The 13,383-nt window shown below is 34.8% G+C and overlaps 1 protein-coding gene across 2 annotated transcripts in view; it reads left to right on the forward strand.

The window, feature by feature from the left end:
* The first annotated feature begins 3,754 nt into the window (after positions 1-3,754).
* COPB1 (COPI coat complex subunit beta 1) overlaps positions 3,755-13,383 on the forward strand; it is a 37,535-nt gene continuing 27,906 nt past the window's right edge. The window contains exons 1-6 of one of the 2 annotated variants that reach the window (XM_057553320.1): positions 3,755-3,882; positions 4,592-4,742; positions 7,993-8,222; positions 8,646-8,815; positions 10,358-10,472; positions 11,678-11,770. In XM_057553320.1, coding sequence (XP_057409303.1) covers positions 4,652-4,742; positions 7,993-8,222; positions 8,646-8,815; positions 10,358-10,472; positions 11,678-11,770 — 699 coding nt within the window. In that variant the 5' untranslated portion in view covers positions 3,755-3,882; positions 4,592-4,651. Of the gene's footprint in view, positions 3,883-3,982; positions 4,000-4,590; positions 4,743-7,992; positions 8,223-8,645; positions 8,816-10,357; positions 10,473-11,677; positions 11,771-13,383 lie in introns of those variants that run through there. The other variant, XM_057553321.1, reaches the window with a different exon arrangement.

A 13,383-nucleotide genomic window follows, 5' to 3' on the forward strand; every position in this document is an offset into this window, starting at 1 on the left:
GCTTTTTAAGCAGCTTCAACTCTGAATAGTAGTCTGAGATTACAGCTGTGTCATCATCATGTGTGGTCACCATGTTTGCCAAATTAAATTGCCTTATTTTTAGTGACAGGAAAAATATTACCTCTTATCTATAACAGCCTTATACTAATGCCCCAGTGTATGGACTGGCTGCATGAGAATCCATGGAGATTTGGTCCAGAATACAAATTTTAGGGTTCAACCCTGGAGATTCTGATTAAAACCTAAGAAACTACCACTTTCTAACAATAGTAGTAGGAAGATTGTTGACATAGGAACGATTTTTCTTTCCAACCAGCAGGTGGCAGTAGTGATATCTCTGGTCTGGTCTCAGTGCAGGGAATTTCTACAAAGATAGCAAAAGGGAAATTTAATTCCAAACCATCATTTCCTCTTATCCTGCCCAGCCCTACTTCAGCATAATCTTTAGGCTGTCTTCCATTATTCCTATGAACTGTGTATGTAAATATTGCAGTACAATTTTTATCTTAGATCATGCAAAATGAAATTAGAGGAAATCTGTTTTAAAAAACAAAGCCAGTAATCCAGAATTTTGCTGCTAAGAAGCCTAGAAGAATTATTTTATTTTCTGAGATTCATATCTTTCTAGGGAGGAGCAGTTTGTTTATAGATAGGGAACTTGGATTTTTGACCTAATTCTACTAATTAGCTGTTACTGGCTTTGAGCAATTTACTTAGCCTTCCCTTAGGGAAATCCTTTGGAGAATTATTGTGAAGGTTAAGTGGGAAAATTTATGTGAGACTTAGTAGGTTTAAATCTCTCTGTGACTTCTTGAAGGCAGAGTGGTAAGAGAAACTGGCACTTGTTGAAGGAATGACCTCTGACTAAATACAGGAATGTGGAGATGTTGGTCTCCACTCTGGAATCAGCCTCAAGAGACCGCCATTTGAGCTTGAGATGAGGCCACCAGTACCATTTGACCTACAATGTAGTCGCATCAAGGATATGTAACTCACAAACACAAAACAGTGAAAGAGGGAGTCCTCCTACCTGCCTTCAGACTCGGCGTACAGTCTGGGCAAGGGAGCATAAGTGAGAAATTTCATAATTGCTCTTTCCTCAAGCAGGTCTCCCTTCCCACGTGCCTTTCACTGTGTGAGCGTCTGTCTTTGTTGAGTAATTATGTTTAAATGTGTGTGTGTGTGTGTGTGTGAGAGAGAGAGAGAGAGAGAGAGAGAGATTTTTGTGCCTGTTCCCTGAACGTAAACCAACTACTTTGCTGGCACTCAGCCGAAAAAAAAAAAACTGATCTGTATTGTACTTCGGGGGCAATTTTAGTAATTTTTTTTTCAATATGTAATTTTAGTCTGACACACTGACTTTAGAACTTAAAATCCTCCCCACTCCAGTAAGATTCAATTCCATTATCTGTAGAGAGTTCATTTTGATGCCTTTTCATGTTTTATCTAGTGTGTTATACTCAGGCATTCCATTTAGTCTGTATTAAATAAACAATAAAATTCCTAATAATGTCCTCATAAAACCTATCACTTTAATATAAAGATAACATTTAATTCACTGGAATTATTAAGCATCTATATGTACATCTTTGAAGAACTGGTATAGTTAAAAATAAGAGACAGTAAAGTAGGTGACAGGATTCAGGTTCTCATCCCAGTTTTTTCAGTGTTTAACCATTTTGTGATCTTGGGGGCAAGTCCCTTTTCTCTAGGCCTTGATTTTCTAGACATCTAAAATTTTCAATTATTAGTATATGACAGGTCCTTGCTCTCAATTTATAATTTAAAAAGTGTTCAAACACAACATTGTAAAACTGTACCCCAATAAAAAGAAATAAAAATAAAGTGTTCAAAATGATATAATTACATGCTAGAGTAAAAAGTCCCAAAACAAAGTTCATGTTATAACAAGTGAGGAAGAATTAGGCTGTATAAGAGCCTGATATCTGTTCAACAAGCTCTGTATTTCAGAATATACAATAATATATATACACCGCCAGGGACAATTTTCAGCGCAGACCCAAACTGCCGAGCTTTCTTATTGCTAAGTCTAGTTTTTATGCCTTTTGGGTCCTCTTTTCATGCTGATAGATTGTCAGTTCTTGATAAGTGGGCTTGGGAACCAGATAACTGCATTTATGAAAATTCCGTATTAAAAATGAAGATAGAAATGGAACAACTTCTTGTACACATACCTTGGGTTGATCTCAAGGGAATTACACTGAGTGAAAAAAAAAAGCCAAACTCAAAAGGTTATATTGTATAATTCACTTATATTACATCCTTGAAGTGACAAAATTATAATGATGGGGAACAGGGTCGTAGTAGCCACAGGTTAAGGAGGGAAGTGGCTGTGACTGTAAAAGGATAGCAGGGAAGGAAATCTAAAAAAAAGTGGATATATGTATGACTGATTAACTTTGCTGTACAGCAAGAAACTAACAACGTTGTAAAGCAACTATACTCCAATAAAAATTAAAATTAAAAAAAGAAAGCAGAAGGGAGCTTTGTAATGGAATTATTCTATATCTTGACCAGTGGTGATCATACAAATCTAATGGTAAAATTGCATGTGAAACTGGTAAAATCTGAATGAGGAGGAGTGAATTGTATCAATGTCAGTTTCCTGGATTTGATATTGTACTCTAATTATGGAAGATTTTTTTTACCATTGGAAGAAACTAGGTGAAGATGGGATATCTGTATTAATGTCATTTTTACAATTATCTCACAAAAAGTAGTTTTAATAAAATGAATGTACAGGATTTGAGGAGCACATGGCCTTTGCGATATATTTTGGGTTCTCAAAGAATTTATTTTTTGCTTGATGGTTCCAGAAAGAAGAAATCTCAAAATAGCTGGATTCTAGATAGATGAAGCACTATTTGTGTTCTATCTCCCTAATTGAGATGAGCCTATTAATAAGGTCAGGTTCTGTCAGACCTCTTTGTATTCACAGTATTTTGCTTAAGGTTTCTAAAAAAAATTTATTAATAATTGGCCAGAAAACCCTCTTTGGGGGAGGGGGATACGTGTAACCTTAAATGGACAAAACCGCAGGTACTATGATTGTAGCTATAACAATTAGGTCTTTGGAGACCGGTAAAATCCTTTTAAAACAGTTGACTGTCAGTCTCCCTTGAAGGATTAAAAAAATTTAATCTAGGTGCTTGTAAAGGATCATGAAAGGGACCGTTACTAAATAAGGACCGGAAATCATACCAGTGCGACTGTGATGTTCAAGCAACTCCAGCCTAACTGCAGAGGCAGAGATTCAGACTACAGCGTTAAGAACTGAAATGGATCTTCATATAATCTAGTGTCTCTTATTAGAAGAACTGAAATTACTTTCTCAAATTGTATTTAGCTACTTTCCCAGTTTATTAGTGGGTAAGCTAGAAAAGGGATTCCAGCTCCCAGTCTAGCGTTCTTCGCCACTGGGCCACAGAGCCCTGTAAAATGTTTTTCCTTTCTGTCCAAACACTTCTTCTCCTTGGTTGTTTCCGTTTCTGGAAGAAAATACAATTTCTAAGTAGCGTTTAAATAACCTCAACGCTTAACCCAAGCTTGCAGGGAAAACTTAAGTATGTTTTCCCAGCTCCCTCTTTGGCCTAAAGCGGCCGAGGGCTTGAGAAGAGGAAGAGACTCGAAGTTCTTTTAGAATTAGAAATGCTTACGACGTACTCGCAGCGCGCAGACGCAGGACGGAGATGCGTGTCCTCTCTGAGTTGCCGTAGGGGCTAAGGTGGCTGTGGCCTGGGTCGGTTCCCCACCCCCTTCCACGTCAGCCTAGGACTTTGCTGGTCAGCCGCCGCTGCTGCGGGTTGGAGCCGGAGGACCCGGTCCCCCGGTTTCCCCAGCCGCTGCCCCTCGGAGTCAGGTAGCGGGCCGCAAGCCCCTAATCTCGGAGAGTCGTCCTGGGCTGGGCAGAGGCGGAGGAACGCGCTCTAGCGGGAAGCTTCGGAAAGGGAGCGACTAGGCCGCGAGCGTCCGGGCCTGGTGAAGTGGAACGCGGGACTGGAAGGCTCTGGGCGGGACGCCCCATTTCGGCCTGCGTACTGGCCGGGGGTCTTCTCCGACCCAGGGCGCCGGGGCTCGCCATTTCCGGCCGGGGCTTGCTTTGCAGGAGGGAAGGGACGGGGAAGCGTCCCACGGATGAACGCATATAAAGCTCTTTAAGGTTTCAGCAGAGTATTCGTGCACGGGCTCTTTTAACTTCAGAAGTTCAGATTGTGTATTATGTTTAAAAATCACTTTTATATCGCGATGGGCTGGAGGGCTGGGGGACTGTCACTGTATGGTGGGCTTTAGTTCTGCAGTACAGCATTCTGAACCCCGGGCGGGATCGTGCGGTGGGAGATAATATACCTTAGGCCAAGGCTGACAAGTGCGTGTTTTTTAATATATCAGGATTTATTTTTATGCAACATAACATAGATTGATTCTCCCCTTCTAATACTTTAAAATTCATAAGCCACACTGAATGAACTAAAGACAAGAAAGATCACGATAGTTACTGGTTCTATTTTTGTTTTTTGGTTTTGTTTTGTTTTTTCGCTTGTGATGATATCCTTGTATTTACTTTTCTAGGTTTTTTTTGGCATCCGTTATCTTTAAATCTTGTATCGAGAGTTGGCTATAACCGGAAACCATGACGGCTGCTGAGAACGTATGCTATACGTTAATTAACGTGCCAATGGATTCAGAACCACCTTCTGAAATTAGCTTAAAAAATGATCTAGGTAAACTTTGATAATACTTTGAAAATGAAATGAAAAAAAGCTCATTTGCTTTTCAAGTTCCTTTATAATTAGAAATGCTTAATTTTTGTCTTAATTTTTTTCTTAGGATCTCTTCAATAGAACTTTGTCTTATTAAAAATGAAAATGTGTTACCTTTAGGCCTGCAATATTGGTTTTTAGAAATAAAACATCTCAGTTTAGCTTATAACATGGTGGTATGGGGCTAAAGAAATGTAATGGTTTAGTTTTTAACTATTCCTCAAGATAACGTAATGTCTGGTTTAAATGTAGCTGACAGTTCTCTGTAAATAACAGGTTGAGAATGTGTATTTGAATGTTTTAATTCCTTTGTGCACTTAACTTCATATTACTTAGCTTGTAAAACCAAAAGAACTTTGTTCTTTGGGTTCACTACCTGTTGAACAAGTAAGTCAACACTGAGATATATGTATATTTTTCAGAAAGATTTAAGCTTTTCATTTTTAAAGCATTTATGTGAAGAAGAAAACAAAAACTATATTTCTGAATTTTCAAAGTGTATACTGTATCTCCTTTTTGTGAGTGATTCTGTCAGAAATTTTTTAAGTAATGCATATTCCAAGATAATGATTCTTGTTTGACTGAACTACTAAAAATAAGTTTAACTTAAACTGATAACTACTGTTTAAAACAGATTAGAGGGAAAATTATGCTTCAAACCTTGAGAGTATCTTTTAAAAGATAGTTTGCAGTTTGAAAGGAGATGATGTTTTGCTTGCATATTCCCACCTCTTAATCAGCAGTAATGGAATATCTCCTGATTTAGGTTACTCAATACTAGGTTTCTCTTGAGGTCTGTTTTTAGAGAAGGAAAAAGAAATGTTTTTTTATGGCATTTAAACTGATATCCTTAGTTTACAAAAGCCACCTGTACTGTATTTCCTTTTTTTTTCATGTTCATGTTAGATAGTAGAATGGAATGCAAATTAATGAATAAACTTTCAGTACTATTTTTTTCTCATAATTTAAAAGTTTTAATTTTTAACCCCCCAGAATACTTAAGTTTACTGCTGGTACAATAAACTTTATTGGTGTTTATTGCTGGAACAAAACTTGTCCTTAACTGTAAAAATACTCTTAACTACCTGCCACCTACCAAATAAATAAATAAGTAGTCTTGAATTTTTTGTATATTTTTTACTTTATCGCAAAAGAGTTGAGATGAGAAAAAGTTTAGGAGTAGCTTCCAATTAAATACTTTTGTTTGGTGAAATAGTGAGTTGCTTTAACTACCCTTTACCTTTAATCACTGGATGTGAGCCCTGATGACTATACATTCCCTGGAGTATATTTTGGTGAATTGAATTGATATTTGAAAATTTCTATGTTTTTGATAGTGTTCACACAGGAAAAGAAGTTCTGAAAATTTTGAGTATGTGGAAAGAAGCATTCTTCACCTCAATTTGAATTGTTAGAATAAATGGAAATTGGGGTTAGGGGAACTTGAAATAAATGGTGTTGACTTTTTACAAGTTTGCTTAATAAACTTACTTTTAAAACTTTTTAACCTTTAGTTACAAGTGGATTTTTATCCTGCTAAACTTTTTGGATTTGCTAATTCATGAAAAGTAGCCTAAAACTGGAACAAAAGAAGCCATCAGCATTATAGTGATAGGGTGTTGTCTTGTGGACTTTGTGTCCTTTACGTGATCAAACAGATTAGGTAAAAAAAAATTTTTTTTTTATATTCATAAAGGAAGTTTTGGGACAAAGAGAGGAAAACCTGTTTAGACTCAGTGAATACAACTTTAGCCACTTAGAACTTTGCCTATCTGTCTTATTTTGTAGTTTTGTAGTACTGTCCTCTCTCCTGATGCTGTTTTTGTCATCCTCATGACTTAAAAACTGAAGGTTTGCCCAGGTTGATACTTATTCATCCTTTTACATTAGTTCATTTCTTGATTTGATACGGCACACAATTTTTTTTCATGTGTGGCAGGAGCTGTAATACTCTGAAGCATGGAAAGATGCATGAGAAGTTAGTCTGTTTTAAACAAAACTACTGACCCTTATGGGATAAGTTTGGCAGTAACCCTCACTGTGTTCTCAGTCCAAATACCTGAGGATATTCTCTATTCAACATGTTAAGATATCATACCAAGTTGGTAATAGATATATAGCTTTTGGGGGCTAGAAAGAACTTTTGATTTACCTAGTACGATTCTTCTGAACCTTAAATCCTTCCTATAACTCTACCAGTTAGTCATTCACAGTCTCTGTCTCTTTGGCAACAACAGGAACTATTTTAATAGCCACATATGTTCTGTTGAAAATTTACTTCTAGTTCTCTTCTTTTCCTCTTGATTATTAAAGACTTTTATCATCCCTCTTCCTCCTTCCCTCTCCCAGATATTTGTTATTGTCATGATTTAAACAATTGTAGTAGAGTGTGCTTGTCTCATATTTCTATCTTCGAATTTTGGATCCAAAAGATTTTTACCATAAATTCTTCAGTATGCAGTAATAACGATGTGAAATTATAGATTGTTTTGCATAACATATAGCAAATATTTTTAGGTTAAGTAACAGTAAACTAGCATTTTATCTTAAATACATCATCCTTTATTGTAAATAATGGTTACTAATCCAGTACATTTTAATTTTCCTCCAATTTTTTAGGTAATTTCTTAAGAAAGATTCTAAAGTTTTGTAGCCTGTAGAAATACGATGGGATTTTGGAATTAATCTGGTCTATTAATTCCCAACCTTTTTGAGTTTGAGGTTTTTCCTAATTTTGAAAACATGTCACTGATCCCCACCCCCACCCCCGTAATAGTGGTTGTAACTTTGGTTTAGAAAATACACACTGACTAAAAGCTACTTTGAATTCAAGAAGCACATAACAGCATCTGTTTAAATTTTGAAAAACAGCTACATGTGTGTTTGAGATATACATTATTTAGTGCACCTGTAGATTCATGGCTTCTGCATTAACTCCATTGGTTTGGGACCAAAGATCTAATCCAGTGCCTTTATACTATGTGTAAAGAATCATGAGGTTCAGAGATGAATGACTTGTATAAAGTCGTACAGCTTGTTTTTGTCAAAGCCAGGTGGAAAACCCTTGTCACTTGGGTTAGTACCTTTGTTACCATTGCCACTGATAATGTGAGAAAATGTTTTATTTTGTTAATTGCTTTTAAAATTATCTGAGAAATTTTCTTTTGAAATAATTGTGCTTTTTTTTTTTTTTTTGGAATTTTTGAATAAGAAAAAGGAGATGTGAAGTCAAAGACTGAAGCTTTGAAGAAAGTAATCATTATGATTCTAAATGGTGAAAAGCTTCCTGGACTTCTGATGACTATCATTCGCTTTGTGCTACCTCTTCAGGATCACACCATCAAAAAATTACTTCTGGTATTTTGGGAAATTGTTCCTAAAACAACTCCAGATGGGAGACTTTTACATGAAATGATCCTTGTATGTGATGCATATAGAAAGGTAAACCAAACCATGATTATTTCCAAATACTGCTTTGACTTTTAAATAATTGTAAAGTTGGTGGAATGGGCTTTGTTTTAATTTTTAAAATTAAATCTTGGGTAAGATGTAGGTTGTAGATATTTGGAACTGAAGTTGTAAAAAGTTACTGTGAAAAGTTTTATTGTTACTTTTTTCAGACACTTCCCATGCATTTTATATGTTACTAATAAAAAAACAATGACACACAGAATATAAGACATTGATGTGATAAGTAAAACTTGCTTTAATCAACAGGAATGTGATGGAAATTGTGTAATAATCTAGGTCTTTTTCCTCAAACCTACTTTCTGACTTTTTTATTGGAAAATTTTGTATTTAAAAATTGTGGGTTTTTTGTAAAATGTTGGGACTCAACATTTCATATATAAAATTTTATATCAGGACCTTCAACATCCTAATGAATTTATTCGAGGATCTACTCTTCGTTTTCTTTGCAAATTGAAAGAGGCAGAATTGCTGGAACCTTTAATGCCAGCTATCCGTGCTTGTTTGGAGCATCGACACAGCTATGTTAGAAGAAATGCTGTTTTGGCCATCTATACTATCTATAGGTAAATAAAGGTCTTCCTTTGGCTTAGTTCTGTGAGGACTGTTCAGTCTTTCAGACTGGAAGTTACAAAGTGGTTCCTTGCAGATTGTATGTAGCTTGCAAATATGTTTTGATTAGCCTGAACATTTTTTCTTTATTATCATTAAGTTGTTAACGTTGAAAAGTTGAAAGATCTGGCCACACTGGGTCCTGGTTTCTGCATAATGACAATTTGCTGAAAGTGAATATGGCCCCCTTTAAACAGGTTGTGCACTTTCCAGTTTATGACACTACCTGTCATTCTCAATTTTAGTACTCCAGCCCAATTAATTAATTTATTAACTTGCTTAGCCCATAGCTTTGAGATTTTGACCTTATTTTAGAATTCTCTTTTTGTGGAATGTGAGTCTTTTTACACTTAGAAGCCTTAAGGAGGGAACTTTTTTTAATAGGAAGGGTTGCAATTCTCAGCTGATTGCTGTCCTTAGAAAGCTGAAGATTTTGGACTTTAAAAGCCATTCTAAAAAGGCAGTTTTAAAGTTTGGACTTTAAAAGAATGAGTTAGATGAGGCTGGAATGCTTGGTTTTTATAGTCACTGGTGTCAATTTATTTAGAATTAGAATGTAATTTATATAAATGTCTTTGTACTTTAATAGTTGATTGTTAAGTAATTTCACAGTTCTTTTACTGTTACATTAGATTTTGTTGTCTGTTAGGAAAAGTGGTATTCTGGTTAATAATGTAGAGTTCTTTGAAAGTTACCATACAGACTACACAAATTTCAGAATTTAAACTACAATATACACACAAAAATCATGACATGACAGTTGGAAATTTGAACACTTTCTATATGATGATAGTAAGGAATTGTTACAGTTTTTAAGATATGATAATGATATTAATATTAGTTTAAAAAAGAAAGAGTCCTTAATTTTAGAGAAGCATGCTGATATATTTACAGAAGAAGTGTTAACATGGTGTGGGATTTGCTTAAGAATAATATGGAAGGAGAGGAAGTAATTAGAGATGTAGGTGAAACAAAAATGACTATGAATTAATCATTGTTAAAGCTAGGTGACCATTTTTATTAAGCTGGTGTTCATTGTTTTGTATACTGCAAACAGTTTAAATTTTCAAAAAAAGGAGTAAGTAAATAAGTAAATAAATACAGTGCATAATTAATAAAATTCAAGGGACTTTTTTTCTCTAATAATTCTTAATGAAGGATCTTTCAGTACCTTGAGGTTGTCATTATGAGCATCAACATTATATCCCTAGAGTATATGAAAGAGAATTGTTAGAGCTATTCGGTTGATAGCATGTTGGATAAATCAGCTTTTTCTGTACTGAATTAGAAAACATATAATTTGATAACTTAATAGATGAAGATGTAAGCTTCTGATTCATACTCAAAATTTTCTAATTGATTTGAAGTTTTGAAAAGCAAAAAAATTGATAGTGTTATAAGGTTTGATAAAGGTTAATTTTGGTAGTGTCCAGAGAGTTACTAAAATAACAAAGTAGATTTTTATTAAATATGGATATTACCTGTTTTATTTCAAGAAATTTTGAACATCTTATACCTGATGCTCCTGAACTGATACATGATTTTCTGGTGAATGAGAAGGATGCAAGTTGCAAAAGAAATGCATTTATGATGCTTATTCATGCAGATCAGGTGAAGTACTTTTTAAAAAATACTTTTATGACTGTATTTAAATGAGAATTAAAGATATTTCAGAGGCCTAATTAAGTTTTTAGTCAATAATTTTGTTTATAGTACATGTGATTTGTATATTTTGACTTTTTTAGATTTTTTAACTTAATTTATATAAAAATAGAATTTAAAAAAATTCCTTCTGTGGAATATTGCTTAAGTATATACTCTTTTTTTTTAAAGTAAACATCAGAGAAGCTTTTAATAGCAGCCACTTTACAGTTCTTCCAGACTGAAATTATTATGGCATGTGCTGTGGCACTCTGTTTTGGGGCTTTATTTTTTCTTCTTTTAGTATAGATCTAAAATTGTTTAACGGAGAAAAATAGTAGCTTTTTATAGGGTCCGTGAGCCATAGCTTCAAAAGAGGGTGGACTTCAGTGTAGATATGTCTTTATTAGGCTTTTCAAACTTCGTAAGTAAATGTCAGCTGTACATCCAGCTTCGCTGGTGATTAAAGTTTATTCTTCTGCTGGTTAGCAGTGACTCTGCATACCTTGGTGGCATCTAATCTCGGAATTTGTACCATCCAGTATTTATTATCAAAATATGCATGAAGACTGGAAAGTATGGAATCTATCCATTCCTCTGAAATCTAGATGCTATCATTTTATCTTTGTAAACGAGATTATAAGAAAGCTGCTTATTTGGGCCACAATGTTTGTCGTTCTCTAAAGTTGGTTTTATTGACCTGTGTTATTGCTGTTATGCTGTTTACCTGCATGAAGGGACATAATCAGAAATAGTTCAATAAAACTTGTTGATACTTTTACTGTAGAGCTATTGTTGAGGTCATAGTTCTCTATATCACAGTGTTCAGTGTGTGAGAATAAGATTTTTCTTTTGGGTCTCAGAAATAGGAGTAACTGTGCTCATAAGCAGTTGGTTTGTTTTGATTGTGTGGATACCCTGAATCATGTAATACATAATGTCTTTCTACTTGGTTTAGCTGCTAGAAAATTCAGACCCTAGATTTGTGGCCCATTTCTAGAAAATAGATTTGACTTTTACATTATGTGTTAACCTTCATTTTTTTCCTTCAATTAATTTTCCTTTGCCCTCATTTCCTCATTTGTTTTAGATTTAGTTGTATATATTTTTTAAAGTTCATTAAGTCCTTTTATTGAATGAGGTTGAGTTTGATAAATATATTGTTATTTTTTCAGGATCGAGCTTTGGATTACCTAAGTACTTGTATTGATCAAGTTCAGACATTTGGAGACATTCTTCAGTTGGTTATTGTGGAACTAATTTATAAGGTAAGACTAATCCTTAATGGGCAAAATTAAGAGTTTGAGATAAGGTTAAGTAGTCTCTGGGATGCTGCTTAATTGCTAGGATAATATGTTTTAACAGTAGAAATATTTTATATCATGGCCTAAAAGTCTTCCCCACCCCCTTTGTTTTATCATATTTTCCAAATACTTCCATTCTTTCTAAACCTCCATAAAGAATTCTATGAAAACTCATGGTTTGACCCAATACAGCTGCGAAGAAATTGTTGTGTACTGCTAAGTCACTGAATAGATTATGAATTAGGCTTTGAAATAAAAGTCAAGATCTTTTCTTGAATACACACCAGACTAATTTTTTTTTTTGGCTGCACCAGGTCTTAGTTGCAGCATGTGGGATCTTTAGTTGGGGCACACGGACTTCTTAGTTGCGGCACACGGACGTCTTAGTTGCAGCATGTGGACTCTCTTAGTTGCGGCATGTGGACTCTTAGTTGTGGCATGGGGACTTCTTAGTTGCTGCATGTGGACTCTTAGTTGCGGCATGCACGTGGGATCTAGTTCCCTGACCAGGGATCGAACCTGGGCCCCCTGCACTGGGAACATGGAGTCTTACCCACTGGACCACCAGGGCAGTCCCCACACAAGACTACTTTGGAAATCTAAAAACAAACCAAAAAAAAGTCTTAAGAATTTTTGTGTTCCTGTTTGTAAAAGAGAATAGAAAGACTTTAAATATGTTAATATGACATTGTAAGCCATTGACTCACAGAAAGTTTAAAACTAGATTAGAGATTTGGATTTTAAAATGAAGTACTTTATTGGCAACATTTTAATTTGATATATCCTTCGAAAGAATTGATTGCATCTTAACGTTCTGAGAAAATAAAAGATGCAATAACATCCAGTTTTGCTATTGATACCATTGGAGGCCAACAAAAATATTTGTTAGGAATGACTTTTATTGAATAGGATGGCATGGACAGAATACCCCTAGCAGACACTCTCACTCATTACAGCCTCTTTGCTTCTGCAGGAAAGAGGCCCCTTTCAACACAGGGTACCCAGTCATTTGGAACTGGCATTTAAGATGAAACCAGAACTATAAATATATAAATATAATATGTGTAATATATATAAATATAATTCATGTGTATGGTTTAGGGATGCCACTGAGAGTCTCAAAAATAGGGATTCTCTGCTATCCAGTGACTTCTTTGTCTGGTAGGGTCCAGGTTATAGTAAGAGGGAAGAAGTTTTGAGTCATGTTGGAGTAATGGAGATTTGACTGTATACATTTTAGGAAAATCTAACATAAATACTGACTTCAAAAGAGAAAAAGTAAGGAATATTTGCTTCACAGGTAAAGGTATTAAGATGCATTTAGAACGGGATAGAAAATTATAGTTGTCTTCCCAACATCGAATATGGCCCCAAATAATAAGTAGTAGTACTTGAAAAAGAGATTATCTTTCTTGCTTTATTTAAGAATTGGTATTTTTCTTTTATCAGCTGTTGAGATTTATATAATCCATCATGTTTCCCTTTTTTTTTTTTTTTTTTAATGTCTGAAACATTTATATTAACATATTTCAATACATATTTCCATACAAATACAAATATAAGATTTTTAGAAATTT

The sequence above is a fragment of the Balaenoptera acutorostrata genome, chromosome 9, assembly GCF_949987535.1.
Source record: "Balaenoptera acutorostrata chromosome 9, mBalAcu1.1, whole genome shotgun sequence".
NCBI classification, from domain to species: domain Eukaryota; kingdom Metazoa; phylum Chordata; class Mammalia; order Artiodactyla; family Balaenopteridae; genus Balaenoptera; species Balaenoptera acutorostrata.